At 46.5% G+C, this 18598-nt stretch overlaps 2 protein-coding genes across 19 annotated transcripts in view; one reads left to right on the forward strand and one right to left on the reverse strand.

Moving 5' to 3' along the window:
* Positions 1–5279: 5279 nt before the first annotated feature.
* Positions 5280–5648, forward strand: RPRML (reprimo like). Its single transcript, XM_081576433.1, has one exon. It carries the CDS (start codon positions 5280–5282, stop codon positions 5646–5648), a length of 369 nt encoding a protein of 122 aa, XP_081432559.1.
* A 6055-nt stretch (positions 5649–11703) lies between these two features.
* GOSR2 (golgi SNAP receptor complex member 2) overlaps positions 11704–18598 on the reverse strand; it is a 41397-nt gene continuing 34502 nt past the window's right edge. For 17 of the 18 annotated variants that reach the window (XR_014078753.1, XR_014078757.1, XR_014078746.1 and 14 more), the window contains one exon: positions 11704–13450. Coding sequence is in view for 4 of the 18 variants with exons in the window: in XM_081576416.1 (XP_081432542.1) it covers positions 13389–13450 (62 nt within the window). In the remaining 14 variants the exon portion in view is untranslated. Of the gene's footprint in view, positions 13451–18322; positions 18577–18598 lie in introns of those variants that run through there. The other variant, XR_014078743.1, reaches the window with a different exon arrangement.

An 18598-nucleotide genomic window follows, 5' to 3' on the forward strand; every position in this document is an offset into this window, starting at 1 on the left:
GAAATTCTGGCTGTGCCAATTACTAGCTCTGTGACCTCAGGCAAGAATTTTCTCCTTTCTGAGCTTCCATTTTCTCATCTCTCCAAAGAGGCTCACGGTTTCTCTCAGTAAGGCTTGCTGTGAAGATTAAATAACAATTTCTACCCTGCAGCCTCATTCTTCTGCCTCTCTCCCTTCCACCAGCTGCTCACCTTCCTGCACATGCCTTTTTTTTTTTTTTTTGACCCCACCTTGTGGCATATAGGATCCTAGTTCCCCAACCAGGGATGAAATCCACACCCCCGTGCATTGGAAGCGTGGAGCCCTGATCACTAGAACGCAAGGGAAGTCCCTCCAGCACCATCTTCAAGAGTGGCTCTGAGGCAAGCCAACTGCATGTCATGAGGAGACTCAAGCAGCCCCTCAGGAAGGTCTACACAGCTGGGAACTGAGCCTTTGAGACAACAGCTGTGTTGAGGAATCACGTTAGAAGTCAATCCTCTACCCCCTACCATGGAGCTTTTATGTGACTGTGACCCCAGCCAACCCCTTGACTACAACCTCATGAGAAACCCCAACCCAGAACCACTCAGCTAAGCGGCTTCTGGTTTCCTGGCCCTCAGAAACTATTGCCAGATAATCAATATTTGCTAAATTTGAGGGTGATTTGTGATGCAGAGATAAATAAGTAACGTATTTACCTTTCAGGGTTATTGTATGAATTAAGAGTTAATGCAGGACTGCCCTAGTGAGTGGCTCAGTGGTAAAGAATCTGCCTGTCAATGCAGGATTCCTGATCTGGGGAGATCTCACATGCCACGGAGCAGCAAGGCCCGAGCCCCACAAGTACTGAAGCCCATGCGCCTAGAGCCTGTGCTCTGCAACAAGAGAAGCCACCGCAATGAGAAGCCCATGTCCCACAGCTGGAGAGTAGGCCCCGTTCACTGCAACAAGACGAAAAAAAGCCCGAGCAGCAATGAAGACCCAGCACAGCCAAAAATTAATTAATTAATAATAAAAAGAATTGAGGGCCCCAAAGAGCTTTAAAAAAAAAAAAAAAAAACAAAACAGTTAATGCAAGGAGTTCCCTGGCGGTCCAGTGGTTAGAACTCTGAGCTTTCACTGCAAGGGCACAGGTTCAGTCCCTGGTCAGGGAACTAACATCCCACAAGCTGCATGGTGTGACTTAAAAAAAAAAAAAAAAGCCAGTCAAATGGCAACCAGACTTTTTGGGACCAGTGCTTCCAGAAAGGGCAGAAAGCAGAAGCAGAAGGAGGGAGTATCTGGCTGGGTCCAGGCTAGGTAGGTCTCCACTCCTGAACTCTGGGGAGGAGTCTGACACACTGAATATACAGACAATGGCCAGACCGTATATAAAAACAGCACTCTGACTCACTACCTATAGCAACAGCCCAGGAAGCCAAACCACAACCCTTGTAGCAACCAGCAAACGGCCAGACATTGATCAATGACAAGCTTCTCTAATTTTGCCCCCACTTTCAACATAGTGGAGAAAGTTAAATATGCTCCCCTAACCAATCACATGGGATGCCCCCCATCTAGTCTGCCCACCTACACCTTTTCCAAGGCAGCAGTCTCCAATCAGGGCATATGTGAAGCCTACCATTTCCTCCCCACCCCAACGATAAAGCTTTCCCACTCCTCTGCCTGTCTTTGTATGTCTGCCAAACTCAAGTAAATATGGCTGACTCCCTTGCTATAGCAAACTCTCGAAAAATGGACTTTGCTCATTCTCCTTTGGGTGATCTTTTCTTATTTCCACAAGACCAAGTTCTCTCTCTCCCTTCCTTCTGCCAGGTCGTAGACGACATCTTTCTCTCCCACCAGGTGTCCAGAGAAAGCTGCTCAGGGATGATGGGAAACAGTTACAACTGAGTGTAGCTTTGGATGTGGTATATATACACAATGTGATATTACTCACCCATCAAAAAGAATGAAATAATTCCATTTGCAGCAACATGGATTGATCTAGAGACTATGATATGTTATCTATGACATCCTTTATATGTGGAATCTAAAAAGAAATGATACAAATGAACTTACAGACAAAAAAGAAACAGACTCACAGACTTTGTAAAGGAGCTTATGATTGCAGAGTGGGAGAAGGATGGGGGGAAAGGATAGTGGGCAGTTTGAGATGGACACGTACATGCTGCTATATTTAAAATGGATAACCAACAAGGACCTACTGTATAGCACATGGAGCTCCTCTCAATGTTATGTGACAGCCTGGATGGGAGAGAAGTTTAGGGGAGAATGGATATGTGTAAATGTATGGCTGAGTCCCTTCACTGTTCACCTGAAACTATCACAGTATTAGTCAGCTATACCCCAATACAAAATAAAGAGTTAAAAAAAATACTATATGATATAACATATATGTAGAATCTAAAATAGATGATACAAACCAATATATCTACAAAACAGAAACAGCCTCACAGATGTAGAGACCAGATTTGGGGGGTAGAGGATGGAAGGAATGGGAGTTTGGGATTAGCAGAGGCAAACTGCTATATAGAGGATGGATAAACAAAAAGGTCCTACTGTATAGCACAGGAAACTATATTCAACATTCTGTGACAAACCATAATGTAAATGAATATAAAAAAGAATATATTTTATATATATGCATAACTGAGTCACTTTGCTGTACAGAAGACATTAACACAACATTGTAAATCAACTAATTTCAATAAAATTTAAAAAAGAAGAGTGTAGCTTTGCAACAGGATAGATCTAGGCTCAAATTGTGACCCTGATGCTTAACTAGCTGTGTGGGCTTAAGTAAGTCAACCACTCTGAGCCTCTATTTCCTCACATCAAGGGTACATTCACAGTAAGAATTCAGTGAGGGACTCCCTGGAGGTCCAGTGGTTAAGTCTCTGCGCTTCCAACACATGGGGCATGGCTTTGATCCCTGGTTGGGGAACTAAGATCCCACATGCATGCTAAACGGTGTGGTCCAAAAAAAAGCATTCATTGAGGTAATATATTTGATGCACTGAGCATACAATAGGTGCTTAATAAAGGAAAGGTTGGACTTCGCAGATGGCAAAAGTGGTAAAGAATCCACCTGCCAATACAGGAGACATAAGAGACACAGGTTCGATCCCTGGGTCGGGAAGATCCCTGGAGGAGGAAATGGCAACCCACTCCAGTATTTCTCACCTGGAAAATTCCATGGACAGAGGCGCCTGATGGGCTACAGTCCATGGGGTTGCAAAGAGTCGGACACGACTGAGGACACACAGAAAAGGCCAGCCATCAGCCTCCTCACAGCCTCTTCCTGAAGTAGGCAGGACCCTGTACCCCACCTTTACTTGACCTCCCCCACCTTTCTGAGCATCTGGCAGCTTGACTGACCTCAGCTGAATGGAGTCAGTCATGGGCTAAGTCTAGGGTGCATCAAAGGTCAGGGGTTAGTCTCAGAAGAAGGATGGACAAAGGGCATAAAAGCATTTCTCTAAAGAAATCCAACTGGTCAAAAGCAGAAGAGAAAGTGTCCAGGCCAGATACCGGTTCTCATTCTGTTCTGTCCTGGCCCTGAGGGGCAGTCAGGGCAGGGAGACTCCTGCCCAGATAACTCTGAGTGCCCTTGTGCCAGGCTGTGTTCTAGGACTGAGGAGGTGATCGGGGTCTTTCTCTAATTTCTCCTCTGTGTGTGTGTATGTGTGTCTATGCATATGTGTCAGTTTCATCTTTAAAATGAAAAATTCAATAGCTTCTCAGGACACACACACACAAATTAGTGTTCTGCTAATAGTGAGGGGGTGACTTTGAGATGCTCACCTGCTGGAGACAGCCTGAATCTCCTCCCTCCAATTTGCCAGGCTCTTTCTTTCCATCCACATTTCTCTCCTTCTACGGCCATCCCTGGAATCCAAGCCTCCAGCCAGCCATCTTTTGCCCAGACTGTTGCAACAAGTTCTAAATGCTTTCCGGTTTTTCCTTTGATTCAACAACCAAAGAATACAAGGGTGCGACATTATCCCCTATCCCCTGAATTCACACAATGATTGTTAAAATATTGACAATGACCAGGACTGGAGTAATGCACTCTTTCTCCCAGTGGAAGACTGGAGTGGAAACTGGTACATTTCTGGAGGGCAATTTAGTCAGATGTAATTTACTGATTCTGCAGGTCCATTTTTCAAAATATGATAGAAATAAAAAATTACAGGTCCTGTACAAAGATTTCTTGCCAAGTTCTTTAAGGTAATATTGTTTCTGATTAAAGAGAAAGAAAAAAGAAAGAGGGAGGAAAAAAAGGAAAGAAGGAACAGAAACAAATCAAATATCCAAAAATAGAGACTTTGGTTCAATAAATTGTAACAGTATAACAGTCTATACTTTGAAACCCAATTCCTTCTCTGAAAATGATGAAGCAGACCAGTAGTTCTCAAAGTAAGTCCAAGAAGAGCAGAAAGAGCATTTCTTTGAAATGCACAGACTTACAGATTCAGAAACTCTGGGCTGGGCCCAGGAATCTGAGTTTTAACAAGCTCCTGTTGTAGATGAATATTTATCACTACGAAAGAATAAACTGTTAAATGACAAAGGATTACAAAACAGCATGTACAAAACAGTATGTATGAACAGTGCATCCTTATTCTGAATAGATATATAGAAACACATAGAAAAAGGCCAGGAGGATTTTGAAGCAAGGTGGTAACATGGACACTCCCTGAGTAGTAGGATTATGAGTTTTTAGATTTTTTTCGTTTTCCGAATGTGTAATTTCTAACTATTTTACAGTAATGTGGCTTTGTAAAAAGGAGTAAAGAAAAAACGCAATAACCTATTTTTAAGTTAAGAAAAACCACGTGGGGAGGGGTGGGGACGAGGTGGGAAGGAGGTCGAGAGTACTCCTCATATTCATGGTTTGGACGACCTGAGTCGGGGCAGTGGGGTTCGGCGGCCACCCACGGTCACGGCCCAGTGAGGGGCGGGGAGGGGGGATATGGCGTAGAGGAAAGGCCGCGCTGCGGGGAGAGGAGTGGCGGCTGGGCGGGCGCCGAGCGCAGTCGGTGCCTAGAGGCGCGCTGGGCTCTGCGGCTCCAGCTCGCGCGAAGCCTGTTGCTCGCCTCTCCCGGCCGCCGCTTCCCGCCAGGTGCCCCGGGGTCGGAGGCCGGAGGGGGTGGACCGCGCCGGCAGCCCCCCACCCTCTCCCTCTCCCCGCGCACAGGTGGACCCGGGCTACTCCCAGAGCGCCGACGCCGGAAAGCCTTCCCGTGCGCCCCGGACCGCGCGCCGAGACCCCCCCCGGGCGCCGAGCGGCGATGAACGCGACCTTCCTGAACCACAGCGGCCTGGAGACCACGGGTGGCTTGAGCGGCGGCAGCGGCGGGGGCGCTGCGCTGGGGAACCGCAGCCACGGGCTGGGCACGTGGCTGGGCTGCTGCCCTGGGGGCGCGCCGCTGTCCGCCAGCGACGGGGTCCCCTCGGGGCTGGCGCCGGACGAACGCAACCTGTGGGTGTCGCGCGTGGCGCAGATCGCCGTGCTCTGCGTGCTGTCGCTCACCGTGGTCTTCGGCGTCTTCTTCCTGGGCTGCAACCTGCTCATCAAGTCCGAGAGCATGATTAACTTTCTGATGCAGGAGCGCCGGCCTTCCAAGGACGTGGGCGCTGCCACCCTGGGGCTGTACTGAGCGCCGCCTCTGCCCGCCCTCGTCAGCGCGGCTGGAAGAAGACCGAGAAGAGCCCAGGACCCTTGATCCTCCTTCCCGAGCTGTGCCGCTGCCTCCGGGAGGGCAGCTCGAGGGGCTCCCCCCAACCCCCCCATCCGCAAAGCGCCACGGGACGCCCGCGCCCAGGACACTGCAGGACTCGAGGTGGCGGTGCGGGAAGAGACTTCCACACCAGACTGCGTGCGGTCGAGCCTTGGTGGGCGGGATGGGGGTTCTTAAACTGGTGTTTTTGTTTTTGGAAAGTTCTGGGCAGGGTGGTGGGAGAGGCTGTGGGAAGCAGCTTGGGGCTGAGGTCACTCGCGTGGGAATTTTGTGTGTATGTAGGTGGGGTGGAGTGGGGGCCAGTTCCGAGCAGCATGGCGGGTGGGGGGGGGCAGTGCAGTTGTGGATGAATCTGAGTCACTGAGCTTGTTGAGCTTGTTGGCCCGATTTCACATTTGAGAAGAGATCTTATAATAAAGCTACAGCCGTCGGGGGCTTCCTCTGTGGGGTTTGTGTGTATGCTGAGGCGTTTGTTGGCGGCGGGGGCGGTGTGTAACCGAGGAGCCAGCAGGTTAAGCAGGTCACAGGACGCCTGGCCGCCGGACTGGGCAGCTATGAGGGATGGTCGGGGTCTCCTGAGACCCCACTCCAAAGCCGGGAAGGGGGGGAAAGTGCCCGTTTTCTACTGCTGCCAGCCCGGGCAGGCAGGTCCTGCAAGGACGGCTGGACAGCTGGTGAGGTAAATTAAATCATGGGGAAATTTGAATCTATTCTGTGAGATGGAAAAAAAATAAATCAGCAACTTGAATTCAAAAGGGAGAAAATAGCCAAAACAATACATCAGGAGAGTGGACAAATGAAATATAATTGGTGTGTGGGGAGAGGTCTAGATGGAGGTAAAATTTTCATTATAGGGCCAAAAGCCACAGCTCAGGGCTTGTTTGACTCACCCTTGTAGAGGGTAGGTGAGCAGATTCTGAAGATTTGCCTTTGCAGTGTGGGGAGGGAGGGTGTGGGGAAAGGGGGAATGTGAGCTTGGGAGAGGGTGTTGTGGTTTGAAGGACCCAGGGTGTTTATTTATTTATTAAAACGAATGTTTGGCTGCAGCCCATGGCATGGGGTGGGACCATAATTCCCCCGGCCAGGGATTGAACCCACACCCCCTGCACTGGAAGGTGGAGTCTTAACCACTGAACCACCAGTGAAGTCCACACCCAGGACGTTTAAAATGGACCAAATGGCCTCCAGTGCAGCTGTGTTCAGGGAATTTGGAACCTGCCATTATGCGATTTCCCCTGCTGCCCAGAACCCTGGCATCTCTTATAGGTGCAGAATCTCCATAAAGCCATGTTAAGAAGTTAGAACCTTGGCACTCACCGGCCAAGGGAGCATGAGCAGCTCTACCATCTGCAAGCATCTGGTCTGGGGAAGAACTGAGCCTGGGGCCAGGGGGACAGAAGGAGAGAAATCTGGGCTTTGTGGCCCATGTATCCCCCTGGACCCTAGTGCCAGCCCAACTCAGGCACCCTGGTGCTTGGAAGATTTGAGGGGAGGGCTCTAGTTGATTTCTCTCTCTCTTCTCCCTTTGACCATGTGTGGAAGTAAAGATGAATGAGATGGAAGGGGACTGAAGCCTTACTTGGCTTTGGGAAGAGATGTATAGGGTATGACTGAAGCAACTTAGCACACACACACGTATAGGGCACACTACCTCATGTCTTCAATACTAGTTCCATACAAGGTTGGGGGAGGGCAGGGTATCTCAACAAAAGCGTAGATGCTCATTGATTATGAAGGACCCAGTACCTTCCTGGTTCCTGAGCCCTCCTGTGTAACCACAGTCATCAACATCAGGATGTATCACCTTCCCAACCACCCCCACCCCACCACCCCATCTCAGACCTGGGAGAGTTCAAGTTCATCCAATTAGGCCAGTCCAGTAGAGGCTAGGGGCCAGAAACTATTTATAAAGGATAGTTTATAAATAGTTTTGATCCATACTTTTGGATGGATCAAATTTGGATGGCTCCAATTGATCCACAATGTGGAGAACGTTCTGTTGATGGCTTGAGGTGATATGCAGGCCTGATCTGGGGAGAGCGGCCTTGAGTGATGGGGGCAGCCTGAGTATGTAGCTTTTTGTAGCACAGGTGCCTGGGGCCCAGGGTGATGAGATGGCCTGGAGAATGTGGTTCAGAGAGCTGCAGGCATTTGTGGAAAACCCAAATGACCGGAAAACGGTAGTTTCAGGAGGGACACTGAAACTTAGTTTTCTGGCTGACCAAGTTGGAGCGAACGACTACAAGAACTTCCCTCTAATGAAATGGATCTACGACTGGGGCAAGAGGAGGGGATTTAAGGGTTAAGTTTCCTGAATTTGCTGAAAAAGGAAAGCCTTAGTGGGCAAGCCTTGCAGGATTTTCTCACTGTAAAGAAGAAAAAGGACCACGAAGACATGCCTACCAACGTGCTCATTTGTGCCCTCCATGGTGGGCATGCCCCCGTGCACAAGTGGGGACACACAAAGCCAGGCTCAAGCCCCAAAGAGGAAAACAGCAAGTGTGAGTGGGGTCCTGGGAAGGAGTGGAGGGTGGGATCTCATTTTCTGTCCATCTCAGTTCTCCCGAAGCCCTGATGTCCTGCAGTGTGTTTACCAGAGTTCTCTTATATAAACCTCGGGGGCGGGCACACTTAGTTACGTAAGAGGAAGCCTCATGCTCTGGGGGAAAAGCAGGACTAGATCCGAATCCTGAGGCTGGGGCGTGGGGTGCTGGATCGAGAAGGGGTCTAGTTCTCCGATGCCTTCCCCCCACTCCCCATCGCTGGGCAGGGAAAGATCTTCCAACAAAGGCTGCCCAAGTTTGAGGGGCCAGGTCTCTGGGGATCCTGGGTTCAGAAAAGAAGTCCCGGACTGGTCTTTGAAACCCTAGTCACCCTGCTTCCTAGCCCTGTGACTCTGGGGAAGTAACTCAACCTCTCTGTGCCTTAGTTTTCCTTAGTTTCCTCTGTGCCTTAGTTTCCGTTTGTAAAGTGGAAGCCAGGGTCTTCCCTGGTGGTCCAGTGGTTAAGAGTCGGCCTGCCAATGCAGAGGGACACACGTTCCATCCCTGGTCTGGGAAGATTCCACATGCCTCAGGGTAGTTTGGCCGTGTGCTCCAGCTACTGAAGCCCACACACCCTAGAGCTCATGCTTTGCAACAAGAGAAGCCACCACAACGAGAAGCCTGCACACTGCAACTGGAGAGTAGCCTCTGCTTGTTGCAACCGGAGAAAGCCCAGGAGCAGCAATGAAGACCCAGCGCAGCCAAAAATAAATAATAAATCAATAAACATAAAATGGAAACCATAGAGCCCATAGCTCCCAGGAGATGATGAGTTTAGGTAGCCAACATTGTGCCTAGCATGGGATAAACAGCACATAAAGATAATTACTGTGACCATCGTGATTTTTGTTTAGGGTATGAATGCTTCCCCAGCAAGATATATTTGGTTCTCTGAAAAGGGATCCTGGACAGAAATCCAGTAACTTATATCTGCAATGTAATTTGTTGTTTTCGAAGCACTCTCATAAGCAGGATAAAAACAATGTATCACATGTCTAGCCTGCAGAGCAGAGCAAGCACTGAGCTCCCACCCTTCAGAGGACGATTTCATCACTGCTCCCATTTTGCATGCTCTTGTTTGCTTTCCACAAAAGCGTGGTGAGTAAGAGCAGACACTCTCCTGTGTGCCAGTTTAAGGAGAGGAAACTAAGGTTCTGTTTAAGGGACTCGCTCCAGTTCATCCTTTGTACCCGTGTCTACTGGGAATCTCCAGGGCCAGGTACTGTGCGGGCACCAGGGTGAGCAAGAGGGTGGCAGAGCTGGAGTCTAGCCTGGCCTGCAGCCCTGGAAGCCCCAGATTCTTGCCATGCTCTTCAGGGCCACTAGCCCTTAGGTACTAAGCTAAGGGTCTCAGGGATGAGGTCAAACACTTTCCTCCTCCCTTTGAGTCAGGGCTGGAATATTTGGGGTCAGTTATGCCCTCACTAGTAAGAGAGGTCCCCTGAAGTGGGAGACAGTAGGAAGGGCTTACATCACAGCATCCGCTTATCTTCCCACTTGTTTGTCTGAATTGCATTCACACAGAGCCAGGCTGGGCTGGCTTCCAGGAGTTGCCCTGCCTGATCTCTCCCGAGACACCCACTCGGCAGCAGACCAAGAACAATCTGGAGTGTTAGGGAGGTTTAGAAGGGAGAGGGAAACGTGAGAAGTGGTGGACACAGACAAAAATGGCCACAGCCAGCATTCCAATGTTGGGGGGAAAGGGGTGTGTGTGTAGTTTATATTGGGTTGGCCAAAAATTTCATTTGGGTTTTCCATAAGATTGTATGAAAAACCCAAACAAACTTTTTGGTCAACTCAATGCAAGGGAATTTAGTAGGATCTCTGAGTAGCATCCCTTGAATGCAGCTCCCAGTCCTCTCTTGTCAATCAAGATCTGACCAGGTACATGGGATGTCCAGAACTCCGATCCCCAGCTCAGGCCATGCCAAACCAGGCAAGTGTCCAGGCCTCTGAGAGGGCAGCTGAAAAGTGACGGGGTTTTGCTGAGGCAGTACCTGCTTACCCCTGCAGCTCCCTGGTGTGATGGAACTCCATCACTATACTACCCTCGAGGATCACAACTGGCTTCTCTGCGTACGTATTTTCTGTGGCAGCAAGCGTGATGCTTTATTTTGTTTAGGGACTTCACAAAACTGGGTTGAACTGAAGACACAGCCTCTGCTTTCAAAAAGTGTCATGGCTCGTATGGATCAAAGACATATAATCAAATAAACAAAACACAAGGCGGGTGAGAGCTCACTTCAGTCAGATGCAAATAAAATTTCACAGTAATGATTCCCCTTTTAGGTGCTAATATTGCCATTTAGTGAAGATCTTCCACATGCCAGGAATAGTGCAGAGTACTTTTCATATTTGATCTCATAATCCTTTCTGATTTTTTCATAACCCAGATCTAATCATTCCTGCAGGGCAGAGATTGCTGTCATCTCTGCTTAAGAGAACAAGGCTCAAATTGTTTAGGTCATTCCTCTGAAACCACAGTTAAGAATCCATAGAACCACGGACTTTCCTGGTGGTCCAGTGACCAAGACTCTGGGCTCCCAATGCACGGGCCCTGAGTTCAGTCCCTCGTCAGGGAGCTAGATCCCACATGCCACACAACTCAGAGTTTGCGTGCTACAACTAAGACCCAGCACATCTGAATAAATAAATTAAAAAAAAAAGAAAGAAGAAGAATCCATAGAACCAGAATCCAAATTCAAATCTGGTGGTGGTGGTTTAGTTGCTAAGTCATGTCCAACTCTTGCGACCCCACAGATTGTAGTCCATCAGACTCCTCTGTCCATGGGATTTCCCAAGCAATAATACTGAAATAGATTGCCAATTCCTTCTCCAGGGCATCTTCCTGACCCAGGGATCAAATCTAGGTCTCCTGCATGGCAGGTGGATTCTTTACTGACTGAGCCACCAGGGAAGCCTTAAATTCAAGTCTATCTGAGACCAAAAGATATTTGACAGGTGAAAGGATAGGTTGGGAGTTTGGAATAGACATGTACACACTGCTATTTAAAATGCAAACCAACAAGGACCTACTGTGTGGTACATGGAACTCTGCTCAGTGTTATGTGGCAGCCTGGATGGGAGGGGAGTTTGGGGGAGAATGGATACTTGTATACATATGGCTGAGTCCCTTCACTGTTTATCTGAAGTTACCACAACACTGTTAATTAGCTATACCCCAAAACAAAATAAAAAAGTTTAAAAGGAAGATATCTGGAAGGTGAAGGGCTGGCATATATCAAGATTTTGATTACAATTCTGAAATTAAACCATGCCTTGATTTTTCTGTTTCATTGTTCAGGATATGGGGATTTTAATGAGCACTTCGTACTCTTCTTTTTTGCAGAATGTGATGGTGACTCCTTAGTCAAGAAATAGTATTGTTAGTGATGATGAAAATAATGAGGAAGTAATGAATGACTCATGACCATCATTAAACAGACTTTATGTTGGCAAGGAAAGCTACCCAAAACACTAAAAGTAGAGAGAGAAAGAGGGTTAGGTCTTAATGGTGCCCTAGATACTCACTCCAGCCAGCTCTATGTCATCATAAACATCAGGATAGTAAAGAAAATCTATAGCATTGCTGGGAAACAGAAGGGGTGTCCTCATGGACTAGAAACCACAAAGATCTCTTGGGAGATAGCTGGCAGATTAGGTCATGTTGAAAGGGGTGCCCACAACCCACAGATCACACAAGTAAGGTCTGTCACCAAAGAGGGGGACAGCTCTAGGGTGCCCCAAACTCGGCTGCATGGGCAAGGGAAACAGGAGGAATCACCCTTGGGGTACTGCAGAGGTTGCAGTCAGAAGAATCAGCCCCCTCTCTCCTTGTCCCAGCACTTCTTGCAATCAGAGGCAAGTCTGAGGCTTTGTCCTTCACAGGACACTAGGGACGATACAGAAAAGGAGACATTTTTATGGCCATGGTGAGCTTAAGATACACTGGTCTGTAAAGTTTAGATGAGGTTTGCAATGACAGTCAGAGGGGATATCTGCCCCAAAGACTGCTCTGGGTCCTTGATGCCATGGCCCATCTATGCTGGAACCTGCCTTGTTATACTCCTGACTGCAGGCTTGGAATATGAGATGCTTCTAAAAATGTGGTTTTACATGAATTTTTCTGCAATGTATGTATCGGCAGTCACACGTGTACTTTCCCAGCAGAGTGATCTGCAAAGTGATCCAAGGAATTGCCATGGAAATGAAACCTGGGATGAGGTTGCCATGGTAACGGATCTGTTTCTAAAAGGCCACATCACCTTGGGGAAGTAGTGAGCTCCCATCAAAGACTTGAAGTTTAGAGGCCAAATCACAAACCTTACCATCAGGGCCGGGTGCTCTTTCAGTTTCTTTTTGCCTCTCCTTTTTTTTCTTTTCTTTTCTTACCATCCCCAAAGACAATGGACTTGAATTTTGAAGACTTGGATTCCAGCTCTGGCTGTGTCATTAGTGAGTCATGAGAATCAGGTATCTGAGGGCCCTGAAGAGGTTCGAGGAAGTGGGCTGCTGGCCCTCCTTTTTATTGACCTGCCATGTGACCTTGAACAAGTCATTCTATCTGTTCCTGGGTTTTCTCCTATGCAAAGTGAGTGGCTGGACTCTAAGATCATTCCAATTCTTTTCTCTCTCTCCCACGACACTCTGCCTTGAGGGGCAACTTGTCTCAAGCAAATTACTTAATAGGTCAGAGGAGCTGTCTGTGGTGCTGAACATCTGTCAGTTGAGCTCCTGGATCACGTCTTGTTGTCAATAGATCCTGGTTATTCTCAGCACTTCTAGGGTCTGGTGGACTCAGGGGGCCTCTATCAGGAGTCAGGAGACCTGCTTGCAGCTGATTCCAGAGAGTCTTGGAGTTCAGAGAGCACTGGAAGAGGAATCTGGAGATTGGGTCCTAGCCTGATTCTGATATTTGCTGTCAGTGGGATTTTGATGAAGTTACGCCTTCTCTGTGGACCTTTGTTTTCTCATCAATGAACCTATGATGGGGACTAAGATGATCCCTAACACCTGATGGGCCCAGAAGAGTCCTGGAAGCTTGCCTGGGCTATGGTGGAGAGGACAGTCCATAAAGATTCAACTCTTCCCCATCTGTCCCAAGGATCAGGCTTCTCTAGTGGGGCTGAGGATGAGGAACAAAGCACACTCCCTTGTTAGGAACATATGTTCTTTCGTCTGGAAGAAAAGACAGGCAGTGAGCAGATGTAGCATTTACATTTTCTCAAGTGACAACTGAACACTGAGGATGATTAGTGCTTGTTATGTGTCAAAACTATAATAAAATCTCCAACTTATATCCTCTGCCTACTTATCTGATCATCTTTCCAGAGTCTGCTTCACTCTTCAGTATCACAGGATGAAAAAGACAAGGAAAGGAAAGCTCAAAGGGAGCTCACCCTCTAAGGGACACAGACACCACAATTTGATCTGAAACACCTTGTGTTTTTCACTCTTCAACGCCCCCACTTGTCAACATAAAGGGATGGTTGGGAGTGTGGAGTCCGTAATCAAGAAGGGCCCTTGATACAAGCCCTACTTCTGTTCCTTATTACCTATAAGACATGCTTTCCAAGCTTCTGTTTCTTCATTGGTAAAGTGGGGGTTAATGCCACAAACCTCTAAGTGTTATCGAAGGGATTAAATAACATTTATGAAAATGATTAGCAAGCACAGTGTCAGCACACATTGAAAGTTATTGTTTTCATTATTTATAGCAGCATAAAAAACTACCCCCAAAACTTTATGGTTTAAAATTACCCCTGTTTTGGGACTTCCCTGATGGTCCAGTGGTTAGGCATACCTCTTGCAATGCAGCGGACAGGGGTTCTACCTGCGGTCAGGGAACTAAAATCCCACATACCATGTGGCAACTAAACCCACACTACTGAACCTACATGCTCTGGAGCCCATGCCACAACTAAAGAGTCTGTGTGCCACAACGAAATATCCCACATGACACAACTAAGATCCAATGCAGCTCAATAAATACATACTAAAAATAAAATAATTGTATTATCTTTCATGGTTCTGGGGGTTGACTGGGCATCCATGGGTCAGCTGGGAAGTTCCTCAACTGCATGTGACATCAGCAGGAGCTGCAGCCATCTAGGGGTCATCTGGCTAGAGTGTCCAAGTCTGGTGCCTTGATGGGGACAGATGGAAGTCAGGGTTCAGCTGGGATGGCTGAGATGGGATGGGACTTCTCCTCTTTCCTAATAGTCTCATGGCATCTCCTTTTCCATGGGTTTCTCCACATGGTCTCTACAGCAGGATGGCTGTACTTATTATTGATACATATCAGCTTTCTTCCCAAGAATGTAGAATCAAAAGATTTCAAGCCCTCATAAGCCTTAGGCTCAGAATTGGCAAATTTTATGCCGCATATTACTTATCACTATGAGTTCCAGGGCCAGTCCAGATCCACTGTGGGAGAAGAGACTATATAAGGGCATCAATACTGGGAGGCATGGCTCATTGGTGGATGTTTTTGGAAACCAACTACTACCTTGACCAATAAATGATTTTTATTATTGAAATTCCAAGTATGCCACTACCTTATCTTGTTCTCAGACATATCACCTCTTACTGGGTTTGCACAGTTATTGAAGAAGTATTTGTTAACTATGCAATCTAGAGTCATGTGGTTACCACCCTAACTAGTTCCCTAGGGCATGTGTCACATTTCTGTCTCTCACATATCACCCCACAGGCCTAGGACAGGGCTCTGCATACAGCAGGTATTAAATAAAGGCTTCACACTTTGTTGGATATTAATATTTTATCAACTTTATTTTGGTTAATATTTTCTTTGTGTATCTTTCCTTCAATCCTTTCTTTGCAGGTTTCTCTGGCAATATATTTTAGGCTCATAAAATACAGCTGGATTAAAACAAATATGATCTTTTTACTGGTGTGTTTTCTCTGGTTTCATTTCTTGTGATAACCAATCTATTTGGATTTATTTCTATCATCTTATTTAGTGCTCTGTTTTTATTACTCTTTTTATTTGCTTCCTTTCCCCCCTTTCATGCCTTCTACTGGTTTGGAAGTTATGCATTTTATTTCTGTTCTTATAGCAGTTACCTTCAATTTTTAATAGCATCTTTGATGAAAGAGTCTGAAATTAATCAATAGCTCTGTCTTCATCCTGGACAAAACAAAGACTTCAAATGTTTGAACTCTGATTACCTCACCCATCTACCAAGTTTTCTTCTCTAGTATTTTATTTTCACCTTGTATTTTAATTCTCCCCAAAGTAGTCAGAAATATGTCTTTTTTTTTTTTTTTTTGGCCATACTACATAGCTGGTAGGATCGTGGTTCCCTGACCAGGGATTGAATCAGTGCCCTTGGCAGTGAAAGCACAGAGTCCTAACCACTGGACTGCCAAGGAATCCCCACAAATATGCCTTTTTATTTTTAAAACTACATAGAGTGAATTTCACATTTTTTTGGTGTATAGTACTATGAATTTTGACAAATGATTCAAGTTGTGTAATCACCAACACAACCAAGACACAGAACAGTTGTACCAAACACACATACTTCCTCATGCTGCCTCCTTGTAGTCAAGCCCTCCGTCCCTCCCTCAACACCTGACAATCACTGATTTATTCCCTGTCCCTATGGTTTTTCTTTTCCAGAATGTCAAATCATTGGAATCTTATGATACGTGGCCTTTTCAGTCTGGCTACTTACACTTAGCTTAATGCATCCACATTGCTCTGTGCATCAGTAGTTCATTCATTTTTATTGTTGAGTAGTATTCCACTACATGAATTTATCACAGATCTTTTCAATTAAATTTTGATTTTTATGTCTTCAGTTGAAGTACATTTGGGGTGTATCAGTATTTGGTGATTATGAATAAATTCAACATAAACAATCATGTACAGTTTTTGGATGTATGGATGAGTGAAGCTTTCTTTTCCCTTCTCAGTACCTAGGAGTGTGGGGTCATATAGATTGTTGGGTCATAAATATTTTTAACTCTACAAGAAGCTGCCCAAGTGTTTCTCACAGTGGCTGTCACATTTTGCATTCCCATCAGGAATACGTGAGTGTTCTGGCTACTCTTCATTCTCACAGCACCTGGTAATATCAGCGTTTTATTTGTTGCTTTTGTATTTTGTTTCTTTGTATGCGTGTTCTTTCTAGTATGTAGGTTGAGATGTCTCGTTGTGAGTTAAATTAGTATTTTCTAAGGAATGGTGGTGTTGAAAATCTTGTCATGGGGTCATTTACCATCTGAATATCTTCTTTAGAGAAGTGTGTCTTGCTCATTTTTTAAGTTGGGTTGTTGGTTTTCATTATTAATTTTTGAGAGTTCATGGCAGATGTGTGATTTGTGAATATTTTCTCCCAGCCTAGGCCTTGTCTTTTCATTAACAGAGTCTCTCACAGAGTTCCACACCTCTCCCATCCCCTGCCCACTCTCACCGCTACTGTGTCCCCAGTACCTAGCTAGCGCCTGTGTAGTAGGAACACCACAGATATCTGTTGAGTGGATGATGTAATGAGTGAATGGGGGAGCTGAGCCTTCTGGTTACTGAGGAGGTTTACATCACTTAGGTCTATTGCATTTTTTAAAAATAGAATTTCCTTAAAATTAATTTTTATTGAAGTATAGAAGACTCTTGAGAATCCCTTGGACAGCAAGGAGATCAAACCAGTCAATTCTAAAGGAAATCAACCTTACGTATTCATTGGAAGAACTGATGCTGAAGCTGAAGCTCCAATACTTTGGCCACCTGATGTGAAGAGCTAAGTCACTGGAAAAGACCCTGATAGTGAGAAAGATTGAGGGCAGGAGAAGAAGGGGGCAACAGAGGATGAGATGGTTAGATGGCATCACCGACTCAATGGACCTGAGCCTGAGCAAACTCCATGAGATAGTAAAGGACAGGGAAGCCTGGCATGCTGCAGTTCATGGGGTCACAAAGAGTCAGACGTGACTGAATGACTGAACAGTAGTTGCTTTACAATGTTAAGGTAGTTTCTGCTGTATAGCAAAGTGAATCTGCTACATGTATACATGTATCCCCTTTTTTTGATTTCCCTCCTATTGCCTTCTCGTTCTGGTTCTCTGTTCTACAAGTGGCTTTCTGGTCTTTATTTTGGTTTCCCTGGTCTCCTGACTCCAAGAAAGGGAGCTACTAGAGCATGAGTAGTCCAGTGACTGAAAAGGCAGCCTCCACCCCTTCCATCCTGAGTTCAGAAAGTGGCATTCTGGTTGCTCTTCATTGAGTTTAGTCAGTCCTGAGAGCCTGGCCACTCTTTTGAGTGTCCTGGTCAAACTTCTGGACCCTACTGAAGCCTGGACCTTGGTGATCACTCTGAAGTCCACCCTGTAAAGTCCTGCCTGAGGGTCCAGCCAACACTTCTCGGATGGCCTCACTCTTGGCATCTCTCTCTTCCCTACTCAGTCCAGAAGGCGGTGTGTGTGTGTGCACACATGCCCCAGGGTGGAAAGATTGGCTTCTGGGGACCTCCAGGGATAAAAGGACTTTCCATAGGCAGGGAGATAAAAAGGGAAGAGAAAAAATTTGCAGGTGGAGAGTGGGATGGCAAAGGAGAGAGCTAGAACCAAACGAGGGCTCAGGAAATACTCTGGCTTAATCCCTTCTCACCATAATTCAGTGTAAGAGAGCTGCTATCCATGGGGCCTGGTAGACAAGTCCAAATGCAGCTAGAGATAGAGTCAATTTGTCTCTTTTCTTTGTTCCCAAAAGAAAGCTGAAGAATCTCTCCTTTCTCCAGAGTTTTTAGTGCAGCCTGATCTACAGGATCTGAAAAATAGTCAGTGGCTCTTGAGCACTACCAAAGAGAAATAACCTAAGCAGTAGGGGTAGGTGTGGGGTGGTACTGGTGGATTTAGTTTTTTTCCAAAAAGGAAGCAGAATACTTTTCCTTTTGATCTAAACCTCTTCTTAAAAATTTAAAGATTAGAGGTCATGCACTTTGCTGCCTGCCCTCAGTCCATCTGTCCACCTGTCTGCTGGTAGGAAGCAGATGATGCTTCTGTTGCTAAGATACCCTCTGCTCTCACCTTCCCATCAGCTCCTGATGCTGCTCTCTGACCACACTCAGGTGCTCCCTTTGCATTCCTGATACTGACTCCCTTGTCCTAGGACGCTCTGCCTGTGGAGGACAGCCTTGGTCTGATTTTGTTAAGCTGTTCTGCATGGATACATGGAGACCTCTTTGTCTCTGCATTGGACTTGACTTTGGTAAAGCATTTCCCATCTCACTTGACTCACTCAGCCTTGTACTGCTTCTTCAAGGTAGACTGTACGTTCACTTCTGGGGAAACAAGTAAGGGCGG

Source organism: Giraffa tippelskirchi, chromosome 3 (assembly GCF_054371585.1).
Source record: "Giraffa tippelskirchi isolate mGirTip1 chromosome 3, T2T-mGirTip1v1.2.pri, whole genome shotgun sequence".
NCBI lineage: Eukaryota > Metazoa > Chordata > Mammalia > Artiodactyla > Giraffidae > Giraffa > Giraffa tippelskirchi.